Raw genomic sequence first — 23,349 nt, 5'->3', positions numbered from 1 at the left:
GATACGTAAAAATGAAACAATTTGAATGTACAAAATATATACTTTATAAAAAGTTACGATAGATTAAAATTTGATAAAAAGTATTAAATAAAATCTTAAACAAGATTGTTGAGATTGGTTCAAAAATTTGAATGTAAATCAAATTTTATGAACCTAAGGGGAGTGGAAATTATTTTACTCGTCCCCACAGACGGCGCCAATTGTTCTTGCTGAGTTTGGTCGGTGTATAGCTCGTCCGTCGATGAATGTCTTCAAGCTTCTAGTCGGGATGAGTTATACGTCAGCAAGGAGAGAACAAGGGGTGGGTACCTGCAAAAGACACTTCGACGCTCAAATCAGTAAGTGTTTAAGAGGTATATAATAATTCTATGAATATAGAATGTAAGACATGAAATGAAAGTTATCATGTGTTATGTTGTGTTTATAATAATTCTATGAATATAGAATGTATTCTGTATTCTGTATTATTGAGATTAGACATAGAAGGTTCTTTTTATAGGCATAAAATTGATGAATAGAATTGATGTTATGACCGTTTGGTCATTAAGATAGAAATAATGATCATTAAGTCGGTAATGAAGGTGTCAGTTACAAGGAAAAGAATGAATGATAGTTAACGCCGAGTTATAACTCATAATGCATAATAAAGACTGAGTTATAAGGTGACAGATCAATTATTATTGAAACAGATGTGATATAAAATTTACCAAAAAAAAACTCTTACACTCAATTTATTTTATTGAAGTCTTCTATCTTTTCTATTTCTTTTTATTTTTTTCTTATTCATTTTATTTTCTTTTTAAATGTTAAATAATTTATTATAATTTATATCGATTAATTAATTATAGTTCACTATATCAGTTAGTTTAATTCATTAATTTATAATATGCATAATAAAATAGATCATTTGTTGCTTATAACGTTAATTCTTCTAAAATCTAAATGTGAATAATTATATTTTTACTTTTGTTATGAACAAAACATTATTAATAATGAATAATAATTAACCCCTCATACTTTAAATCAAAGTGTTTGGATGAGTTTTATATTTATTAATATTAATTGTTGATTATTTTTTCGTAAATAAATTGTATTATAATTCTATGTTAGTTCATAACTGATTAACGATTAATATTCATGAAGCTATGTTACTCTAAATTTTATATTTTACAAATATTTTATTTAAATGTAATTTTTTAAACATAAAAATGTATTATTTTTAATAATATCATACTTTTACTTTTTTATTTTATTTTAAATGAATATTTTATCGAATACTAATTAAAGTCATCATTCCATTTGCTTTTACTAATCATTATTATCCAACTATTATATAAAATTAAAATCGTATTAATCTATCTACTTAATATACTAAAACTGGGTTTTCCCCCAACTAATGGAAGTGAGGTGTCGATTCCTCATGAATCCATTTTTCCGCCAAAATGAATGTGCTATTTTCTCTTCTAAGTTTATTTTATAAAAATATCTTTATTATAATTATACTATAATTAGCATTTAAGTAATAATGCATAATTATACTAATTTAGGAAACTATCTTTATTTTTAGAAAGTACTATTCTTATGTAATGAAAATACTATTTTCTCTTCTAAAATTATTTTTAGAAAAATATCTTTATTATAATTATATTACAATTAGCATTTAATGAATAATGCATGATTATACTAATTTAAGAAAATATTTTTATTTTTAGAAAGTAAGCACTATTCTCTCTTCTAAAATTATTTTTAGAAAAATATCTTTATTATAATTATATTACTATTAGCATTTAATGAATAATGCATGATTATACTAATTTAGAAAAATATCTTTATTATAATTATATAAAATAATCTACTTAATATACTAAATTATATTTTCTCCCGACTAATGAAAGTAAGGTGTCAATTCCTCATAAATTTATTTTCTTTTCAAAATAAAAGTGCTATTCTCGCTTTTAAATTTATTTTAAAAATATCTTTATTAGAATTATATTACAATCAGTATTAAATTTATAATGCATAATTATACTAATTTAAAAATATCTTAATTATAATTATATAAAAAATTAAACATAAATTTATAATTCTAATTACTATAAATATAATACTAACGTTCATAGTAGTAAATTGATATTGCAATAATTAATTTTTATAATTATTTTTATACTACTAAAGGTTATATATAGTGTTTCTTTGTGGTTAGTGAGTCTAAATATATGAATCAAAGCATTCTTTTTTTCTAATCTGTTATTCTTCTTTGATTGGACAATTGTTTCTAAAGAACTTTGTAGGTCAAATTCAACTCACATCCCCTCCACGTTTTCTATTTTTGTTCGAAAATATTCAAAGTGAAGTATATAATGAGATTGAATTTTCTCAATTTAGGTTCAATTTTGAAAATCTGTGCATTCAAAGATTGGTACTATATTAAATTTTCTTTTCTTAAGCTTTTTGTATTAAAAATAATTTTATAATATATTGTGATTTTTTTTCGAAACTACCGGCCTTCTGGTGCATTAATACAATGCCATTGAGAAGAACAAAAGTCAATTTAACTTGACAATTTAAAAAAAAGATAGTCTGAATTTGTACGGATTCTAAGTGTTCGATCTTATGATGTTATTTCAGTTGGTTGTTACGAGAATGACTCTAATCTATATGTATCTAAGGATTAGAGTAGATTAAATATTATTTAAATAATTTAGTTCTAATATTGGTAATTGATTAAATTAGTTTTATAGAAATTTAAATTGTTGTCTCAATTTATATATTATGACTATTTTTTTTGTATATGTTATTTTTAAACTTTTTAATATGATTTTTTTGTTTTGTTTTTTTTTGGATATATGTATCACTTTTTTTGTATTTCAGATTAGTAATGCAATTATTAAGAGAAATATAATTCATCAATAAATTAGAACGATTAAAAGTTTAATTGTATTGTGTGGACAAATAATTGATTAATTAAGATTAAGGTATGAAAAAGAAAAAAAGTCACAATACGTAGTTTTATTTTTTGCTAATATATAAAAATACGTAAAAAAATTAAAATATCACCATTTAAAAAAATTGTTAATCATACATATAAAAAGAGATGAGAGAATATGCATGGATATAAAAAATAATCATATATATATATATATATATATTTCTTTTTAGTTTATTATTTTTCTATCACATGACATATTTATTATTATATTTTAAATTTAGAATTTTCATGATTTAACATTACACTGAAAGAATGACAAACAAAAAAAAAACAAAAAAAAACATGGAAACATTCCAAACATAATTATCAATAATATTTTTTTCTTTAATTTTCAGATATATTATTTATTTTATTTATTTAGAGTAATAGCTAAATTTATTATAACAATAGTAAAATTATCTTTAAACTATTAGTATTATTAGTAAATTCTAAAAATTATTGACATATTATTAGTATATATAATAAGCAATAATAAATTTTTTTTCATGTTTATCATTTAAAAAATTTATAATTTTCACATAGTCATTATTCTATTCTTTTTTTCATACCTAATGACTATTGACTACGATCATATCAATAGTATCACCTATAATAGATTATACGAAGAGAAAGTATGAAAAATAAAGATAAGAATTATAACGCTATAGAAAGTCCCATTCAAGTTTGACAAGAGCAAGACAGTTTACATAGAAATAATTCTAATAGATGACCAAATTAGTTGATTCATTTACTAAATTTTTTTAAATAATGCTAAGTTCAATTTATAAATAGAGTTTAATTTTGATGCACTAATAGTGTAAACATTTTACACTGTCGTGCAATCACATCCGTTTTTTTGGATGACTATTCACGCAGTCAATGTGAAAGGTATTTATTTTTATTGATGTGTCATTACGTAATTAGATGCACGTGTAAAATTATTTACACTGTCAGTACATCAAAATTAAATTCTTATAAATATTTTAGTTCATATTTTAAGTTAATTTTATAAATACACCATTTCACAAGTCAAAGACAATTCCTTTTAATAGTTTTGTAAAGGTTTAATTACTCTGTTGGTCCCTATAGTTTCGCAAATTTTCAATTAGATCCCTATACTTTTTTTTTTTAATTGAGTCCTTGCACCAATTTTTTTTATTAGGTCCCTACATTTTTTTCCTTTTATTTAGGTCTCTATACCATTTTTTTTAAGTTGGGTCCCTATAAAATTAAGCCAATTACTACTAAAAGAGACTTAATTGAAAAAAATTAGTGCAGGGACCCAATTAAAAAGAAAAGAAATATAGGGATCTAATTAAAAATTTTACAAAACTATAGGGACCAACAGAGTAATTAAACCTTTTGTAAATGTTAATAACTTTTACATTTAATTTATTTTGCAGTACGATAAAATTTATTGTTCAATCAAGAATTATTTGACAAAAATATTTGAGAATGAATTGGTAGAAAGGAAGGTCTATGTCTTCTCAAATTTTGAGATTGAGAAATCAAGCGGAATATATCTTCTGACTGTACACACGTGCAAAATATGTTTCAACATGGAGTTACGTATAGTAGATACAGTCGATGATCGTAAAATTTCGGATAATCATTTTAATTTGCTTGCCCATGCTGATATATTAAAACAAACAAATGAATGATTCTACTTATTTGGTATGTAATTAATTTATATTAACCCACACAAAATTATTTTCCTTTTGATTTTAGGTTTTGCGAAAAAATTGTATAATAGCATCATTTTATCGATAACAAAAATTTTAACAGTTTATTTATGAAAATATTTGAAATTATATTGTGAATTTTTTAAAGGTATATCCATTTATTAATATATTATTGTTAGTTTTATCATCTAACATAAAATAAATCAGTAAATTCTCTTTATTTTATACACGTACGAAGTTATAATTTCTTATATTATTCACTCATTTGTCCTTAATTTGGTACTTTTAATTCAATTTTTTTGTTCAATTAAATGTTATTGAATTCTTGACTAGGAAAAAAAATTTATATCATGGTCAAAAATAGAGAGAATGATCAGTACATTGTGATTGATCTTCATGATCTGCAGTATGTAAAATTTTAATATAAATATTTCTTTTAATTATAATTATGTGTTGTGGTGCAAATTTTTTTTCTTTATGTATTACTACTTACTCTCTGAATTCTCACTTTATTCAAAAATGACAAAAAAATAAGATGTGCACTATGAGATCAATTTACAATCCAATTACTTGATTATCTATGTGATCACCAAGCAACCGAATACATAATTTATTCTCTAATTTATAAAATTTAACAAAGACATTGGTAAACATATTGGTTTCGTATTTATTTATATATTTTATTATTCATGTTATATTTGTAATTATATTATATCTATTTTTATCAATATATTTTTTTTAAAATACTGTTAGTGTTAGCACATGGCGTATTGAATAAATTAAATGATATAAATAGGTAACTATTTTTTTCGGTCAAAATTCAGTAAAATACTGTAATTTAGACTTGTAATATTAATATATTAATAGTAAAGTGAAAAAAAATGTAATATTATATCAAAGAAATTTTTTAAATCATAATTGTAATTTATGATTGAAATCATAATTTAAATATTTTAAACGGGATAATTTTATTTAAAGAACTCATAATTTAAACATAATTTTTATACATTTAATAGCTATATTCGAGTTAATACATTTAATATTATATTTAAAAAAATACAAACAGTACACATTATTATATTATTTATTTATTAAATAAATTATTACAATTCAAATTAATTTTAATAGAATAATTTAAAATTATAATTATAATTTTATCACGTGTATGGCACGAATTATTACATTTATATATATATATATATATATATATATATATATATATATATATATATATATATATATATATATATATAAACTACTTGTTTTAAATTCGGCAATGCTGCTTATATATATAGATACATTCATATACATACTTTAGTTTTTGAAACTCACTAAGTAGAGTAGAAAGAAAATAAAGAAAGAGAGACCGTGGGAGAAAGAGAGAGAAATCGTAAAAATTTCCGAGCTTTTGACTTTAATTTTTTGAGAAAGCTCTGATTTTTTGAGGTTTATAATTTCAATAAAAAATTTAATTTAATAAAAATGTTCGTATTCTCTTTTTTTATATGTTGGCATTATTTTTGTCCAGTAAAAATTGATGATGGTGTAGCCTTTTTTTTTTTAAGTTTGGCCAAATAGAATTTTAGGAGATATAGACGATTTTTGACATTTTCTTCTTCAACAGTTTGGTCGAAAAACTTCTCCGAAATTTCTGTTGTTATGATTTCTTTACGGAGGTAGGATTTAGTAATTTTATAATAATTAAATGTGAATTTGATAAGTGAATGTTGGTTTGATTGATTATTGTTTGAGTTTGAATGAGTTTATGTTGAATTAATATTGTTGCTTGTGATTTATTGATTTGGTTATGAGGAGCAGCTCAGCTGTAGTTATTTTAATGGTTTTAGGACTATTGTGGTATGGTATTTTGAGAAAATTGATGAGATTGGTGGTTGAAAGATTAAACTAAAAATCGTGAAAACTCGGTAATCGAAAAATTTGAGAGTAGATTAAAGCATAAGTAATATTTTGAAAGAAAAAAGCTAAGGGTTTCGGTTTTGGTATAAAAGAAAGATTAGTAATTACAATTTATTTTTGAAGGGTAATATTGTATTTGTATATAAAAATCGAGGTATAATTTATAATTGTATAAGTTTTGAGGTATTTTAGGTAATAAATAAAGTACAGAAATAAAATGAATATTTTATAAAAGTACAAGGTTATTTTTATAAATATGAAAATAAGTGAGAATTTCAAATATTAAAGTTAAAAATAGAATAAAAGGGTCGTAGTTTAAAAAGTAATTGCTAAAAGTTTAAAATAAGGTTTTATAAACTAAATTTTAAAAAAAGATTATAAATATTATTTTAAATACATTTTTAAAATTATTCATTTATATTAAAATAAATTATTATTATTTACATTCTAATATTTTAAAATAGTCAATTATGTTTCATATTTTAAAAAATACGACTCTTAGTGTTAGAAAATAATAAATTATATCACACGAATCAATTTTGGATATTTGAAGTATTAATGAAAACAAATCGGATAATGTTCCATTATTCAAATGGCAGTGCATTCGAAAAGTCCCTTTACTATGAAACTCGATGATTTGAGATTCTACCAATAACGACTTTTTTACTGAAACCTTAAACATGTATACTTCCATGATTTCACACACTGGTGGCCATGGGAACACCTTCACTTACCCTTTGCTCCTAAAAGCCTGTGCCAACCCTGGTTCCATTATTCATGGGACTATGATTCATGGCCATATATATTCTGAGACTTGGCTTCCAAGATGACTTAGTTATTGAGCAGCTAGCTAGCACCTGCTTTTATTTAATTTGTTTGTTGTATTTGTAACTTAAAAATCTTTATATTATTTTCAGTTTTCTTCTTTTTTTGTATGTGCTATTTTTAGAAATAAAAGTATAATAAGGATATCCCTTATTTTTCAGTGAAAATTTTAGATGAGTGCTTAGTTTGTTATTACATGTTCAAGAAGGAATTTAATGCTAATTTTTTTATTTTAGATTTTAATTCGAACATACAATTTTACATAAAAAAATGTTTTTAAAATAAGCACAACTAACTCTATATGCATGCCAATAAGTAATAGCTCAAATGACATAATCTCTTCATACTCAATTAAGAGATTGTAAGTTTGAGTCTCCTTTTTTTGGTAAAAAAAAAAAACTAACTCTATATGCATTAAATATGCTACTCTTATGATTAATTGGATTTCATAATATAAATGAAACTAAAAAGAAGCTATAAAAGAAGAGTGTTGAGAAATTTTAATAAATATAGAAAATATTATAATATAAATAAATATTTTTTAATATAGAACATTTTAAAATGAAAAATGCAACACTTTATTTTTTTAAACTAAATATAAAACATATAAATACATAAAAATATAAATCTTTTTTATTCATTAAGACTAATTATTATGTTGTAAATTTTATTATAATAAAAATTCATATTAAAATGTTATTTTTAATTACAATATATTAAATATAAAATAATTAAATAATATTATTTTAAATTACTTGACAAATACAATTCTAAATATTGAATAGTAAAAAAATTTGGGTAATGCATGCTCATAAATTATATTATGGTAGTTAACTATTTAATTTTATTCATATATCATCAATTTAATTAGTTATATATGACAAAAAGTTATACTATGAAATATATTTATTTATTATAAATTTCTTTTTATGCTCGTATAAAACACAAATCTATACACTAGTATTTAAAAAAAAAGAGATAATTTCTAATCAATTAACACGTAATTTATCTTCTATGAGATATCAATTTTTTTATTTAGTCACTAATTAACTACATTATTAATTTGGATTTTTTAAATTTAACCAAAAAAGAGATAATTTCTAATCAATTAACACGTAATTTATCTTCTATGAAATATATATATTTTTTAACAGCATAATTCGAATTATTATTCGAAGCAAAATTTGACTAATTCGAACCAAATAGGTTCGAATTACTTGCTGAAGCGTCCAAACGTGTAATTCGAACACATCTAGTTTGAATTACACTCAATCCTAGTTCGAACCAACTAGGTTCGAATTACATGCATCATTTGTTCCATCAATATTCGAGCTACCTTGGTTCGAATTATATGTTTTTGTAGTTCGAACCAACCTGGTTCGAATTATATAGTAATGTACTTTGGCTCATTCGTGAAACAATTTTCAGTTTGACGGATTTATGTAATTTCTCAGCTCCCTTGGCTTATTTACGTTTTTTACCCTATTTTTTAAAATATGACTCTTGGTGTTAGAAAATAATAAATTTTGGATATCTGAAAATATGCTATAAAAGGAGCTATAAATATGCTACTCTTATGATTCATTGGATTTCATAATAGGATCTCGCTAGGGAGACAATGGACTATTTGTACAATGTGTACAATGGGTTATTGAGTTATAAAATGAACATTTCCTATACTATCTAGAATAACCATCCTTTTAGATCTAGCGTTCTAATACCATGTCATGATACCACTCATCCCAAAAATTTCAGCTGATGGAAAAATGTAATACTAATGATTATATCTCTAATATTCCATAAACCTCCATTGTACACATTGTATAAGTATTTCATTGGCTCCTCATACTTTCCCTTTCATAATATAAATGAAAATAAAAAAAAGCTATAAAAAAGAGTGTTGAGGAATTTTAATAAATATAGAAAATATTAGAATATAAATAAATATTTTTTAATATAGAACACTTTAAAATAAAAAATGCAACATTTTATTTTTTTTAAAATAAATATAAAACATATAAATACATAAAAATATAAATCTTTTCTATTCATTAAGACTAATTATTATGTTGTAAATTTTATTATTGTAAAAATTCATATTAAAATGTTATTTTCAATTACAATATATTAAATATAAAATAATTAAATATTATTTTAAATTACTTGACAAATACCATTCTAAATATTGAATAGTAAAAAAATTTGGGTAATATGCATGCTCATAAATTATATTATGGTAGTTAACTATTAATTTTATTCATATATCATCAATTTAATCAGTTATATATGACAAAAAGTTATACTATGCAATATATTTGTTTGTTATGAATTTCTTTTCATGCTCGTATAAAACACAGATCTATACATTAGTATTAAAAAAAATAATTTTTAACCAATTAACACATAATTTATTCTTTATGACATGTCAATTTTTTTATTTAGTCACTAATTAATTACACTATTAATTTGGATTTTCAAATTTAACCAAAGTTCGTTGATATTTAGGAATACTTTATACTTAAGTTATTCTTTAAATGTATGTCCATATTGTATAATTAAGTTTATTTTTTAAAACTTTTTTTTACCTTTTTTTTTTCAAAGTTAGGAATGAGATTCAAATAACCCGAGATTTTTAGGTGAGGAGGGAAGACTATGCCATTAGAATTATAGTTCAAATGGCATAGTCTTCTCTCTTCTTTTCCTTCCTTGCCCGTCTACTTTCTTCATGTTTGATTCGATGCTTCTCTACATCTTTAAAAATTGGATAATCATATATCTTTCTACATCTAATTTTTTTAATTATTTTATCATTAAATTATTGTTAGAGTTGCAAGTGTGAGGAGTATAAGAAATTAGTCTTAAAAAAATATGAATACGTGAAGAGTATATAAGATAAGAGACGTATTAACTTGACGTTTAAAGTTTTGAGTTGAATATAACATTTTCTCATATTGTATTCTCTCATTTTGATTCCTCTCTGAAATCTTCTGGTAGTAGCGCAAAATGATAAAAATTTACTTTTATATTTCTTTATTATTCAAAATGGTAAAACTATTAATGAATGCTAAATAAAACAAGTTTGAAATGATTTTTTATGATCTTTCTAACATTACTATTTTTTCAAATTATATCATTTTGAGTTAACTTCCAAAATTCTTTTTTTATTTTAGTTGCCAAACAACGTAGCACAAATAATGATAAATTGAGATCTCTTTTAAGATTCATTTACTTTACTATTTTGTACAGGCAAAATATTAATGACATAAATTTATTTTCAGCTCTAATTTTTTATTATTTTTCTAATATTACTATTTTTTGAATCACATAATTTTGATTTAACCTCCAAATTTTTTTATTTTATTTGCCCAACAATATAGCACAAATAATAATAACTTTAGATCTATTTTAAGATTCATTTACTTTCCTATTTTGTACATACAAAATATTAATGGCAAGTAATTATTTTTAACTTAGGTTGTTTATTTTTTAGAATTAATAGAATCTAGTATTATTTAACAATAAACTAAGCTTAATGAGTAATAATTATACATTTATGTCTGTAATTGCAAATCAAGGGCTCACAATTTAGATCGGTTTTCCTTTTATTCTATTTAGATTTGTGATATATATTCCTAATCAATTAATTTGATTGGTTTGATATTTAGTCCTATATATAGGAGATCTTGATTAGGAAAGAAACAAATAGAGCGACAAAAATGTAATACCATTAAAATTTTTCTAAACTTATATGTTGGAATCTAATTTATTTTTCATTATATTTTACAAGGCACACAACAAACGCAAAACTCTATTCTCTATTGTTCTATCTTCATCTTTAGCGCAAATGGCAACTCATAGCGATCAGATTCCTAAGGATCTTGTATTGGAAATTCTAGCAAAATTACCTGTTAAGTCTTTGAAGCGATTTAGTTGCGTGCATAAGTCTTGGCTAAATTTACTTGAAAATTATAATTTTCAGAGCATGTACTATGAGAATTTAAAATCTAAAACTACTTACTCATCGTCTCTCCTTCTATGGAGATATTTTTGTGACGAAAGAAGTGATGGAGACGTCTATGAAAATGATGTGCATTTGCTTTTTGGAGAAAGGTACGAAAACATAGTTACGTTAGTTTTGCCAAGTCTGTTTGAAGACAATGGTTTTTATAAAATTTTTGACTGTGTTAATGGTATCATATGTCACTATGAAGAAGAAGGTCTTGACGTAAAAATAGGACTTTGGAACCCTAAAATCGACCAGCGTAAAATTATTCCTCCGGGTATTACTGATGATGAGCCCGGCTTTGATCGGCGAGTAAGTATTCATGGATTTGGTTATGATAATGTGAATGATGATTATAAAGTGATTCAATGTGTATATTATATTCATGGTCACACTTTTATAGAAGAGCCTATTCTAACAATTTGGCAAATTTATAGTCTAAAAAGTAATTGTTGGAAGAAACTTGATCTTGAAATGACTAAGAGGGAACATATAGATAATGCTTCTGTAGCGTACTTGAATGGAATATGCCACTGGTGGGGTAGTGAGTATGCCACTAATGGACTCGAAGAAGAACAAGTACTTGTGTCATTTAATCTCAGCACTGAAACGTTTCAAATCACATCAATTGTTTGGCTGCAAGAAAATGATGATAGCCCTATCAGAAGTTTGGTAGTGCTCAACAAGTCTGTTACTCTAATTTCCTCTTTTGCTAAGAATAATCGCATTGAAATATCTATTTTGGGTGAAGTTGGTGTGAAAGAATCTTGGGTGAAACTTTTTACACTTGAACCATTTCCATCAAAATTTTGTTATCCAATGAGAATGGGCGACAAATGTGATCTAATATTTTTTATCAGAAACCACAGCAGTGAATTGGCTTCCTTTGATGTCATTACGGGCAAAGTAATTCACAATATTAATATCAAAGCAAGCATGTTTGGTACATGGATTTATAAAGAAAGCATCTTCTCTTTCATTAAAGAAATTAATTGATTAGTAAATATACAAATTTAAATGTAAGATATATTTAAATGGGGTATAGAAAGAGTATGTAAACTTTCTAAGATGAAAATTAATTTTAATATTCATGTTGATAGTTGAAATTGATTTAATAAGTTGATTTGTATTACATTTTAATATTTTAAAATGGTCAATTATGTATCATATTTTAAAAAAGGGATAAGTACTGAATCATCCCTAAGGTCTAGGGTCAAAATTAAAATCGTCCCCGACCTTTTTTTGTTATTAAAATCATTCTCAACATTACAAAACGTTATAAAATTGTCCTTTTCCACTTTAATTTTATTTTTTTTACCATATTACCCTTTATTATTAATAAAAATAATTAAAAATAATATTAAAAAAATAAAAACAAATCCCTCCCCCCAACCCCCCTCTGTAACTCCCTCACCCTCTCCCTCACTCACCCTCCCCCGTAAATCCCTCACCCCTCCCCCTCCCCCCTCCCCCCTCCTTCACTCCCTCACTCCTTCATTCCCTCACCCCACTCCCTCACTCACCCTCACCCCACTCCCGACTCTCTCACCCACTCACCCCACCGGCGCTCTCTCCTCTCCATTTCGGGCTCGATAATGGTGGCAGTTTTGCGGCAGATCTTGGGGGAGGAAAGGGAAGCCGCACCGCTATACCACCGCACCGCTGCACCACCTGTGATCGGCCATTGTTCCTCCTCCTCGCCCTCACCGCCCGCCGCCTTGCCACACCGCACCACCACTACCTTCTTCTTCTTCTTCTTCTTCTTCTTCTTCTTCTCTCCTCGCCGCCGACACCGGTCTTCATTACCGCTGCCGCTGCCACTCTACTCCTCGGGGAAAGGGAACGCGAAGGGAGAAGAGGGGAGAGGGGGATTTCGGGAAGAAGAGGGTGGGAGTGGGGTGGGGTAGGGTTTTTTTTAATATTATTTTTATTTTTGTTTTAAGGATAAAATTGTCAAAGTATTATTTTTTTTTGTAAAAAAGGATGATTTTATAACGTTTTATAACGTTGAGGATGATTTTAATAACAAAAAAAGGTTGGGGACAATTTTGATTTTCACCCTAGACCTTAGGGACGATTTCAGTACTTATCCCTTTAAAAAATAAGACTCTTGCTGTTAGAAAATAATAAATTTTAGATATATGAAGTTTAATGAAAACAAATGGGATAATTGTCCATTATTCAAATGGCAGTGCGTTCTGCATCACTTTGCAGTTTCAGAAAGCCCCTTTACCTATGAAACTTGATGATTCGAGATTCTACCAATAACGGCTTCTATACTGAAACCTTAAACATATACACTTCAATGGTTTCACACACTGGTGGGCATGGGAACACCTTCACTTACCGTTTGCTCCTAAAGGCCTGTGCTCACCTGGGTTCCATGATTCATAGGACTATGATTCATGGTCATATTCTGAGACTTGGCTTCCAAAATGACTTATTTGTTGAAACTGCACTTGTTGGCATGTATGCTAAGTGCACTTATGTTGAGTGTGCACGCCACGTGTTTGATGGAATGGCGCACAGAAGCGTCGTATCCTGGAACTCCATGATTTCGGCTTATTCTCGTGGGTTTTTTATGGATGCGGCATTCATCCTCTTGAAAGATATGTGGGTTCTTGGCTTTGAGCCAAGTTTGCCCACATTTGTTTCAATTTTGTCAGGTTGTTCGGATTCAGATTCAGATTCCTTTAGCTTTTGGTGGCAAGGGATGTCGATACATTGTTGCTTGATTAAACTTGGACTTGTGTATTCTCAAGTTACTTTGGCCAATGCGTTAATGGGAATGTATGTTCACTTTAGCCAAATGGAGGAAGCGAGGAAGATTTTTTATTTGATGGATGAAAAATCAATAATTTATTGGACAACTATTATGGGAGGTTATGTGAAAGTTGGCCATGTTGCGAAAGCATATAATTTATTCAATCAAATGCAGCATCAAAGTACTGGCATAGATTTTATTGTATTTCTAATTCTTATATCTGGTTGTATACAAGTAGGAGATCTCTTATTAGCTTCATCAGTTCAAGCTTTTGTACTTAAATATGGATGCGATAAAGAGGAGTCCATTAAAAATTTGCTAATAACTAAGTATGCAAAATGCAGTGACCTTGCATCTGCTAGAAGGATATTTGATTTGATTGTCAAAAAGAGTATTTTTTTCATGGACATCAATGATTGCAGGAGATGCCCATTCGGATCACCCATTGGAGGCATTGCATTTGTTTAGAAGGCTTGTACGGACAGATTTTAGACCAGATGGACCAACCGTTGCTACTGTTATCAGCTTGTGCTGATATAGGATCAATTAGCATAGCACAAGAGATGGAAGATTATATTTCTCTAAATGGATTGGAATTCGATCTACAAGTCCAAACATCTCTCATACACTTGTACTCCAAGTGTGGAAGCATCAAGAAAGCTCAAGAAGTATTTGAAAAAGTGGCAGATAAAGATTTAACTGTTTGGTCTTCCATGATAAATAGCTATGCTATTCATGGGATGGGGAAAGAAGCGATTGACCTATTTCGCAAAATGACAACTACAGAAGGGATAATTCCAGATGCTATTGTTTACACCAGTGTTTTGCTGGCTTGTAGCCATGCAGGGTTAGTAGAAGATGGATTGAAGTACTTCATAAGTATGCAAAAAGATTTTGGAATAACTCCTAAGATAGAACATTGCACTTGCTTAGTAGATCTTCTTGGTCGAGTTAGCCGGCTTGACTTAGCATTAGATACGATTCAGGGGATGCCCTTGGAAGCACAAGTGCAAGCTTGGGCTCCCTTGCTCAGTGCTTGTAGGATCCATGGTAATGTTGAGCTTGGGGAGATTACTGCTGTCAAGTTACTAGAGCTTAGTCCTGGAAGCATTGGAAATTATGTATTGATGGCTAATTTGTACACCTCATTCGGCAAGTGGAAGGAGGCGCATGCAATGAGAAAATTGATAGATGGTAAAGGACTGGTTAAAGAATGTGGGTGGAGCCAGGTTGAGATCGGTGGTGGATTTCATACATTTGCAGCAGGAAATCCATCACGTGTTCAGTTGGCCAATATCTATAAGATGCTAGAAGATCTAAATTTTACTCTTCAAGAAGGTAGATATGCAGGACAAGCTGTAACAATGAATAATGACCCGTAAAAAAGAACCACCTTTGAAGACATGAGGTTATATAACAAAAACTTTTGCTTCTGGTCATGTCAATTTGTAATCTTGCATTTATAAGATTATGCCAATTTCAAGTGATTCTTACCCTACTATAGGATTTGTCTCTGTCTCCTAGCACAGATGTTATTTCATTTTCTCCAAATGAAGAGACCAAGGAAGCACTGATAATAGTACGAGACTTCACCATCAATAATAATGATGCTTCAGTGTTCTTGGATGCTCAACATTGTTGCATCATGAAAACCAGCTTAGATTATCTCTCCAGTTTGTCTGCTAATGATGGTTTATCAGGAGCAATGAGAGCATTGATATCTGAAACTGCAACTGTGTTTGCACATTGTAGTAGTAGCTACATTGAAGCAAATATGAAAATTGAGTCCACTGCTTCAGAACTGTCGAGAGCTGATAACTTAAAATCTGACTTTGAAAATAACAAGAATCAGTTCAATGATATGGTGGCGTCAGAAAAAGAGCTGCGGCAAAAGTTGACACGTTTAGAGGAAATGAAAAAGGAGCTAGAAAAGCAAATCAGAACTACTAATGCTAACATCATGGCTTCTCGAAAAGAACTGAACACGACTCGAAAGAGAAAGAGAGGTGTTTATGTGGAAGGAAAAGCACTCAAAGCTCAAATAGATGTGAAGGAGAAAGTACCACGTTTGCAAATTAAACGATACTCGGTAATATAAGATTAAGTTTGATGCATTAGGTCCATTCGAATATTTGAAAAATCATTCAAAATGATTTCTAATTCATCATTGATTTCATTGTTTTTATAAGTATTTTAGAGTTTGACCATGATAGAAGTGTAAAGTTTGTATGTTATCATTATGATGATAACAATATATGGCTTTTAAAGTTGATAATAATTACAAAAATCAAATTGTGTTAATAGTGCGATAATATTTTATTGATAACTATATGAAAATATATATTTATAATTAAACCAATAAACTATATATATTCCTCACTACATATGTTAAACTTAAAATCTTTTTAATTGTATATAACTATTAAATTTTATTGAGAAGGAAAAAGTAAAAACTTTATACCATTTTTAAAAACTAATTCAGCAATATTTAGCATTTATAAACTTTAACTAATTTGACTTGAGTGAAGTTGACTTATTTATAAGTAAAATTCTCAATATTTAATCCTAAAATTTAATGCTCCTAATTCATAACTAACCACATACCCAAACATCATTTTTATGGTCCTGACTTTTAACCTCCAAGAAATCTTCATCACTTACAACTGCAATGATTTAATTCATCATGTTCTATGTGATATTACTGCGTGTTAGGTATAATGTTTTCACATTTCGAGATCACTATTCCTTCAACCCCTTCCTCCTGCTTCTGTGGTACTAACATAATTCAAATTTTACATCTTTATTTGAATTTTCTATTCCTTCAACCCCTTCCTCCTGCTCATTGCTCGCATTGTTTTTCAGAACCAAATCAATTACCTGTTTCAGTGTTGATTCTTTGTTTTTTATATAACAAAAGGGTGCTTTCATGTTTCTTAGAAAAAATAAATAAATAAGGAAAGCTTATTTTCTTTGTTAGAGTATTTGTTTTTCTTTTACTCTTATATTTATCATTTGAAGGAAAAAAAATTTAGAAATTTTTTAAGAAATTTTGTAGAGCAAATATTAAATAATGCAAAATAAAAAAGAATTTAGTCATATTAGAAGTCATTTTGTGATACTAATTTTATCTTAATTATAATTCACATTTTAATAATTTTACTAATATATCCTTTTTAAAGTAGTTGGTAGGTGGATGGAATCATGAAAGAGATGACATAGAAAAGGATAAAAAAATAATTTACAAATTATTTTTATATTTTTTTTTTATAAAAACCATCTAATATTTTGGTTGTTCATTGAAGTTAGCTTCTAGTCTTTCACAAAGCATTATCCAAAAAAGAACTCGCTCATGGACCATTTAGACCCAGACTCATTTTTTGAAAGATAAGTAAACGGTCAAATTAGGTAATTTCACAATCTTTATTGATGTCACCTTAAAATAGATCCAAATTTAATTCAATTCCATTATAATAATAATTGATCCCTATTTTTCACACCAAATAATAATAATAATAATAATAATAATAATAATAATAATTGAGTACAACAAGCATATTTATTTAGAGAATCAATAATTGATCTCTATATTTTTCATTCCATAATAATAATAATTGGATACAAGCATATTTATTTTTGAGAAATCAATAATTGATTTCTATTTTTCACACAACAACAACAACAACAACAACAACAACAACAACAACAACAACAATAATAATAATAATAATAATAATAATAATAATAATAATAATAATAATTTGATACAAATAAACTTCACTCGGGTATGTTAATGAGATATCCTTGGCATGAGTTGCTATTATTAACACATGAGATATATGTAGCTCCCATGGCATCCCGACACACCCGAACCTCAAACAATAACACAACATTATTGTGAGGCATTACGCAGTATAGTTCAGGCTCAAAAGGACCAATTTTAGCTTTAATTGCATCAACAATATCAATATAATTATAAGTTATGGTTGCATTAGGCCTTATTCCTGCATTTTCGAGCATGCCCAGGATGTCCAATTTATTTTTAATACCAATGGCTAAACTGAAATATTGAAGTTGCTTAAAGTTATTAAGACTGCAGGTTCCATGTTTTAACCATTGAGCTTCCCAAAATTTGTTATTCCATTTTTGGCCATGTAGATTTGGCCAATCAATTGCTAATTGGCGTCCCAAAATATTTACCTACCAGAATAAATCACAAAAATAATTAACAATTAATTTATTAAATAACAAGATAAATGAAAATGGATAAAGTTTAATAAATTAACTCACCGTATTTGCTTCAAATGAATGGCTTAAAGAACAATCATGTGGCCAAGGGCCAGAGAAATTTTGTGGCCATAACCCGTGAATTGTAAAATTTTTTTGGATTGTCCGTACTCCATATCGCTGCTGAAAGGATGGTGGCCATTGTAAGGATAATTTGAAGTATTGATAAGTACTATAAGTAGGACGAAATAAAAATGTAATTAGCATGATATAGAAAATAATGAAAACTGATTTCATTGTACAAGTACAAAGGGTTGGAGAGATTGATAGAGGTTAGAGGATTGGAGAGAATGATGATTCTCTCCTCTTAAATAGAGGATTAGAATTCATTTAAATAATTGATTTAAGTAATCACAATTTTTTATTCACAACCTGTTATTTAATAAATTAATTATTAATCAAACTATCTATCTAAACAAACCGACATTGATAACTTTGAATTAATAATTATTTGGAAGAGCATCAATTTATGTATATTGCTTTAATTGTTATTAGGCAGATACACCAAAGCTACGCATGAATTGTCAAGGGCAAGTTATGTGTTTGATGGTGCAAATATGGAAGAAGAGTGCAATAAGCTAAGGTTCCATTCAATTCTTGAATACTATGCACGTAACTGGGGCATAATTGTTTCCAAATAGAGACAGGTTAGTGCTTTCATTCTTTCATACCATCCTAATTATCGGAGCTTACCAATGTCTGGCATAGTTGATTTCATCAATGGAATGGAATGGACTGTTTGGTAGGTTGGATTGTGAAGGAAACTTCCCAACTTCTATCAGAGAGGATTCTTACCAAATATTAATATGAAATGAAACTATCATTTAAAATGAAATATTTACCAAATATTTATTTATGCCTAAATATTTTAATGAAATCTAAATATTTCATAATTTCTTTATCTTAGTTTTTTTCTTGGAGTATTTATATGATTTTATTTTATTTTTTCAATCAAGTTTTGATATATAAAAAAATTCTAGAAAGAAAGATCAAGGCCTTTTTTATATAATAAAAAATTAAATTCTATCTATAAAAACGTAATAAATAGTACCAGAAAAATAAAATAATAATAATAATATTTTCTTCTTTTATGTTTTTATTTTTTATTTTCTTTTATATTTTTATTGCCCTTGATATTTTGCATGTAATTTATAAAATCTTTACTTTTTACACTACTGCATATAAAATTTTTAGTTTTCATTTGTCTAAATTAAGTTTAGAGTTATTTTTTTTAATAGATCACAAAAACTGTGGAAGCTAATCTCTTACTAAAATTGGTTAGTTTAGACAACGTATTAAGTTAATGCCAATAAAAAGTTTGAGCAGAAAATTCACAAAATTTAATGAATTTAATTAAAAATAACAAAAAAAATTTAAAATAAATGACCATTTGTATCCATAAAAATAAAAATACTGATATATGTATCTACACTAGATCGAAACTAAACTTGTACCCACATAAGATGTCTTCTGTGTGACAAAAGTACCCTACGTGGCACTCTAACTTTCCAAAGACAGGATACTTTTGTCACACAAAGGACATCTTGCGTAAGTACAAGTTTAATTTTGATTTAATATGGTACATATGTCAGCGTTTTCATCTTTTATGGAATACAAATAGTCATTTATTCAAAAAACTTACCACTAAAAAAATAAGCTCTATTTCAAATATAAAACTTTTGCACGTCAAATTGGTGAATTATTGATTTCTCTAAGGAAGAAATTAGAATTCCTTCATTTTTCATTAATTTATCCATACTTTATTCCTTTTAATTATATAATAATTGTTCTTCGTTAAATTTGATTTTTACATTATTTTGTAGTGGGACGATTTGTTGTCACAATAACTTATATTTGAAATGGTTTGTATTTAAGATAAAAGTCAAATTTATTCAAATATTATATCTTTGTGTATTGTAAGAATTGATATATTTATTTGATTTTGAAATGAGATTTTAGTGTAGATACTTTTTTTTAAGAAATATATGCATTTATAAGAATAAGTTCGTACTCTTTACTATTCATGTTAAGTTTAAGATAAGATTTGTATTTAGACGTTTTAAAAAAGCACAATTTCGACTTAATGAGCAGAACTTAAAACTAGAAAAGTGTACGATTAATGTTAGATTTGTTGGGTTATGTTTTTTAGGTTACATATTTAGAAGAGAATTATTTTCCATGTATAAGTCTTTACAAGTCATTTATATTCATGCATTTTGTGTTGTTACTGTTGGAAAAACTTAACAAAAGTTTAAAACAAGAACCTGTCTAACAGCAGAAGCACCAAAAATAATTTTCCCACAATCTGTGCGATTAAATAGGCAATACCAAAGATACTCCAAACATCAAATATAATGGCAGAAATTAAATAATCAGATACCAGAATTTTAACGTGAGAAAACCCCCAAAAGAGGGACAAAAAACCCACGGGACCTAGTCCAGTAAAATCTTTCACTATCAGAATAATGGGTACACAAACAGTCTTCCTAGTGACACTAGGGCATCTCAACAATCAACAAAATACATCATCAAAACTGATTGAATCAACATAAATCCTCCACAAAGTGGGTATCTCAAATCAGGTAAAAGAGAAGGCAATACAACTAGCAAGTTATATTCTAATGTTCATCTCTACACCAGAAATAACATACTGAAATTTTATAAGAAATGGAGTGAATTTACCAGATCAATCGGATCAAGATAGCTTGCCCTTTTCCCCCAAATTTTCTCTTCTCCCTCGACGCCTTTTTTTTAAACTATGGGCCCCACTTTGTTAGGGACCCACAAACAAATCTCTCCCATCAACAGGAGGTCTAGTGGAAGCTATGTCTAATAATGAGCATAAGAAAGATTGGTTGAAGGCCATGCAAGAAGAAATGAAATCCTTGCATGAGAATCATACTTTTGAATTGGTGAAGTTACTGAAGGGTAAGAGAGCATTCAAGAATAAATGGGTGTTCAAATTGAAAGCGGATGAAAATATCTCACGACCAAGGTACAAAGCTCGATTGGTTGTGAAAGGCTTTGAGCAAAAGAAAGGTATTGATTTTGAGGAGATTTTCTCTCCAGTTGTGAAGATGTCCTCTATTCGAGTTGTGCTTGGATTGGCGGCTAACTTGAATTTAGAGGTTGAGCACTTTGATGTGAAGACTGCATTCCTTCACGGTGATATTGTAAGACCCGGTTAATTAACCCATAAATTAGAATTTATTCTAGAAAGCCTAAAATGTGATTTTTATGGCTAAATGTGATAGAGGAGATTGAGACGAGAATTTCGGTACCAATTTTATAGAATTCGGACCAAGATTGGACCGAACGGGCCAAACCAGGCCAACCGAACCCAAAGTGGGCCCTTGGCCCAACATAACTAACTCAAAACCCTAGTTTTCAGTACTCTCTCTCCTGACAACACTCAAATTCACGCTGAAATTAGAGAGAAAGGGAGGAAGAACACTCTCTCAAGTTCTATCTCTCCTTTGATCTTCAAACCACCATAACTTTTGATCTAGAGCTTCGATTACTGCACCGTTTACGGCCATGCATTCATCGCGGAGAGCTCTACAAAATTCATACAATCAATCTTGAGGTAAGCCACGTCTTGCTCTTCAAATTTCCAGCATTGATTTCGAGTTTCATGAGCAAAAATATTGAGATTTTGGGCTCTTTGATGTTATAGGACCCAACTCTCTTGAAAGAGAAGGTTAATCTTGTCTCCTTGGACCTTGGGTGTGGTAAGATTCTCAACCCTAGTGTAATTTGTTGTTCTATGATGTTTGGGTATTGAGATGTTGTGTATGAGTATGATGATTGTGGCTTAGGTTGTGTATGTGTGAATATTGGAGCTTGATTGGTGATATTGAAAAGCTTGAAAAGGGATTTGGAGGTGAAAAATCTATTCTTGAAAGTGTTGAGGCCTTGAGAGCTTGAGAAAAAGTGGTTTGGAAGTGCTCCGGTTGAGCTTGGAAAATCGGCTAAGGTATGGTCTCGGTTTCCCGTATCTAATATGTAATGTGGTAGGAAATACTTAGGCTAGAGGCCCTAAGATAGGCATTGAATTATTGATGTTCTTGAATGGTTGATATATATGATATGGTCATATATGTGATGATGATTATTGATGCCTTGATGGTATGATGTATGAGAAATATACATGTTATGATATATGTTTGATGATTGATTAAGGTTGGATTGTAAGTGAAACCATGTTGATGGTGAGTATCATATTGATTATGTACAATGATGGTTGATTGAAAATGGTGTTGTTGGAAATTGGCATGAGAAAGAGTATATGATATGTCAATGTGTTTGAGTTTGAGCCACTTGGGTGAAGTGGGTTAAAATAATGGGATAGTGATTTTGTGATTTGTGATAAAGTGTCAATGTGTGAGTTGAGGAGGCTTGATGTTAACTTTAACATATTTTGATTGATTTCAAAGAAAAGGGGATGAAATTGGCATGTTTTGATTGGTTTTAAAAAGAGTTGAAAATGGCTTGTTTTGAAAATGGCACTTTGTGATTTTGTATGAAAACATGGTTTTTGGGCATAATTTGACGGGACATAACTTGGACTACGGATCCCCGTTTTGTGCCAAATCTGTTTAGAAATGAAATTGGATCCGAGATGTCCAGGCCATTCAAAGAACGAGTGAAAAACGATTTAAATTGAGAAAGTTATGTCCGTTGGAAGATTGGGGGTTGAGTCTGTGAATTCTGCAACTTTTAACTTAGAAAAATTTTAGCAGAGTAACCCCCCGCGCGTAGGCGCACATGGTGCGTACGCGCCGTTCTTCCAGAAAGCGCCATCCACGCGTGCGCGTGATGTGCGCGGGCGCGCCGATGGGCTGCACCCAATGCCCAGCTATTTTCCAGAGAGTTGTGCCAGAGTTGTGCCAGTTTTGTGCCTGGG

At 28.3% G+C, this 23,349-nt stretch overlaps 2 protein-coding genes and 1 non-coding gene across 3 annotated transcripts; 2 read left to right on the top strand and 1 right to left on the bottom strand.

Annotated features, from left to right (window-relative positions):
• Positions 1–11,236: 11,236 nt before the first annotated feature.
• Positions 11,237–12,391, top strand: LOC112803690 (F-box/kelch-repeat protein At3g06240-like). The gene has a single exon (XM_025847170.1). It carries the CDS (start codon positions 11,237–11,239, stop codon positions 12,389–12,391), a length of 1,155 nt encoding a protein of 384 aa, XP_025702955.1.
• A 1,249-nt stretch (positions 12,392–13,640) lies between these two features.
• On the top strand, positions 13,641–14,627 carry LOC112803689 (pentatricopeptide repeat-containing protein At2g03380, mitochondrial-like). The gene has a single exon (XM_025847168.1). The coding sequence runs from the start codon at positions 13,641–13,643 to the stop codon at positions 14,625–14,627; it is 987 nt and encodes a 328-aa protein (XP_025702953.1).
• Positions 14,628–17,712: 3,085 nt separating this feature from the next.
• LOC112799743 (uncharacterized) lies at positions 17,713–18,709 on the bottom strand. The gene is made up of 2 exons (XR_011881682.1): positions 18,447–18,709; positions 17,713–18,356 (listed from the first exon to the last, which is right to left on the bottom strand). It is a non-coding gene; the product is annotated as an uncharacterized protein (transcript).
• Between the last annotated feature and the right edge of the window lie 4,640 nt (positions 18,710–23,349).

The sequence above is a fragment of the Arachis hypogaea genome, chromosome 5 (genome assembly GCF_003086295.3).
Source record: "Arachis hypogaea cultivar Tifrunner chromosome 5, arahy.Tifrunner.gnm2.J5K5, whole genome shotgun sequence".
NCBI classification, from domain to species: domain Eukaryota; kingdom Viridiplantae; phylum Streptophyta; class Magnoliopsida; order Fabales; family Fabaceae; genus Arachis; species Arachis hypogaea.
This window is presented reverse-complemented; position numbering and strand designations above follow the sequence as displayed.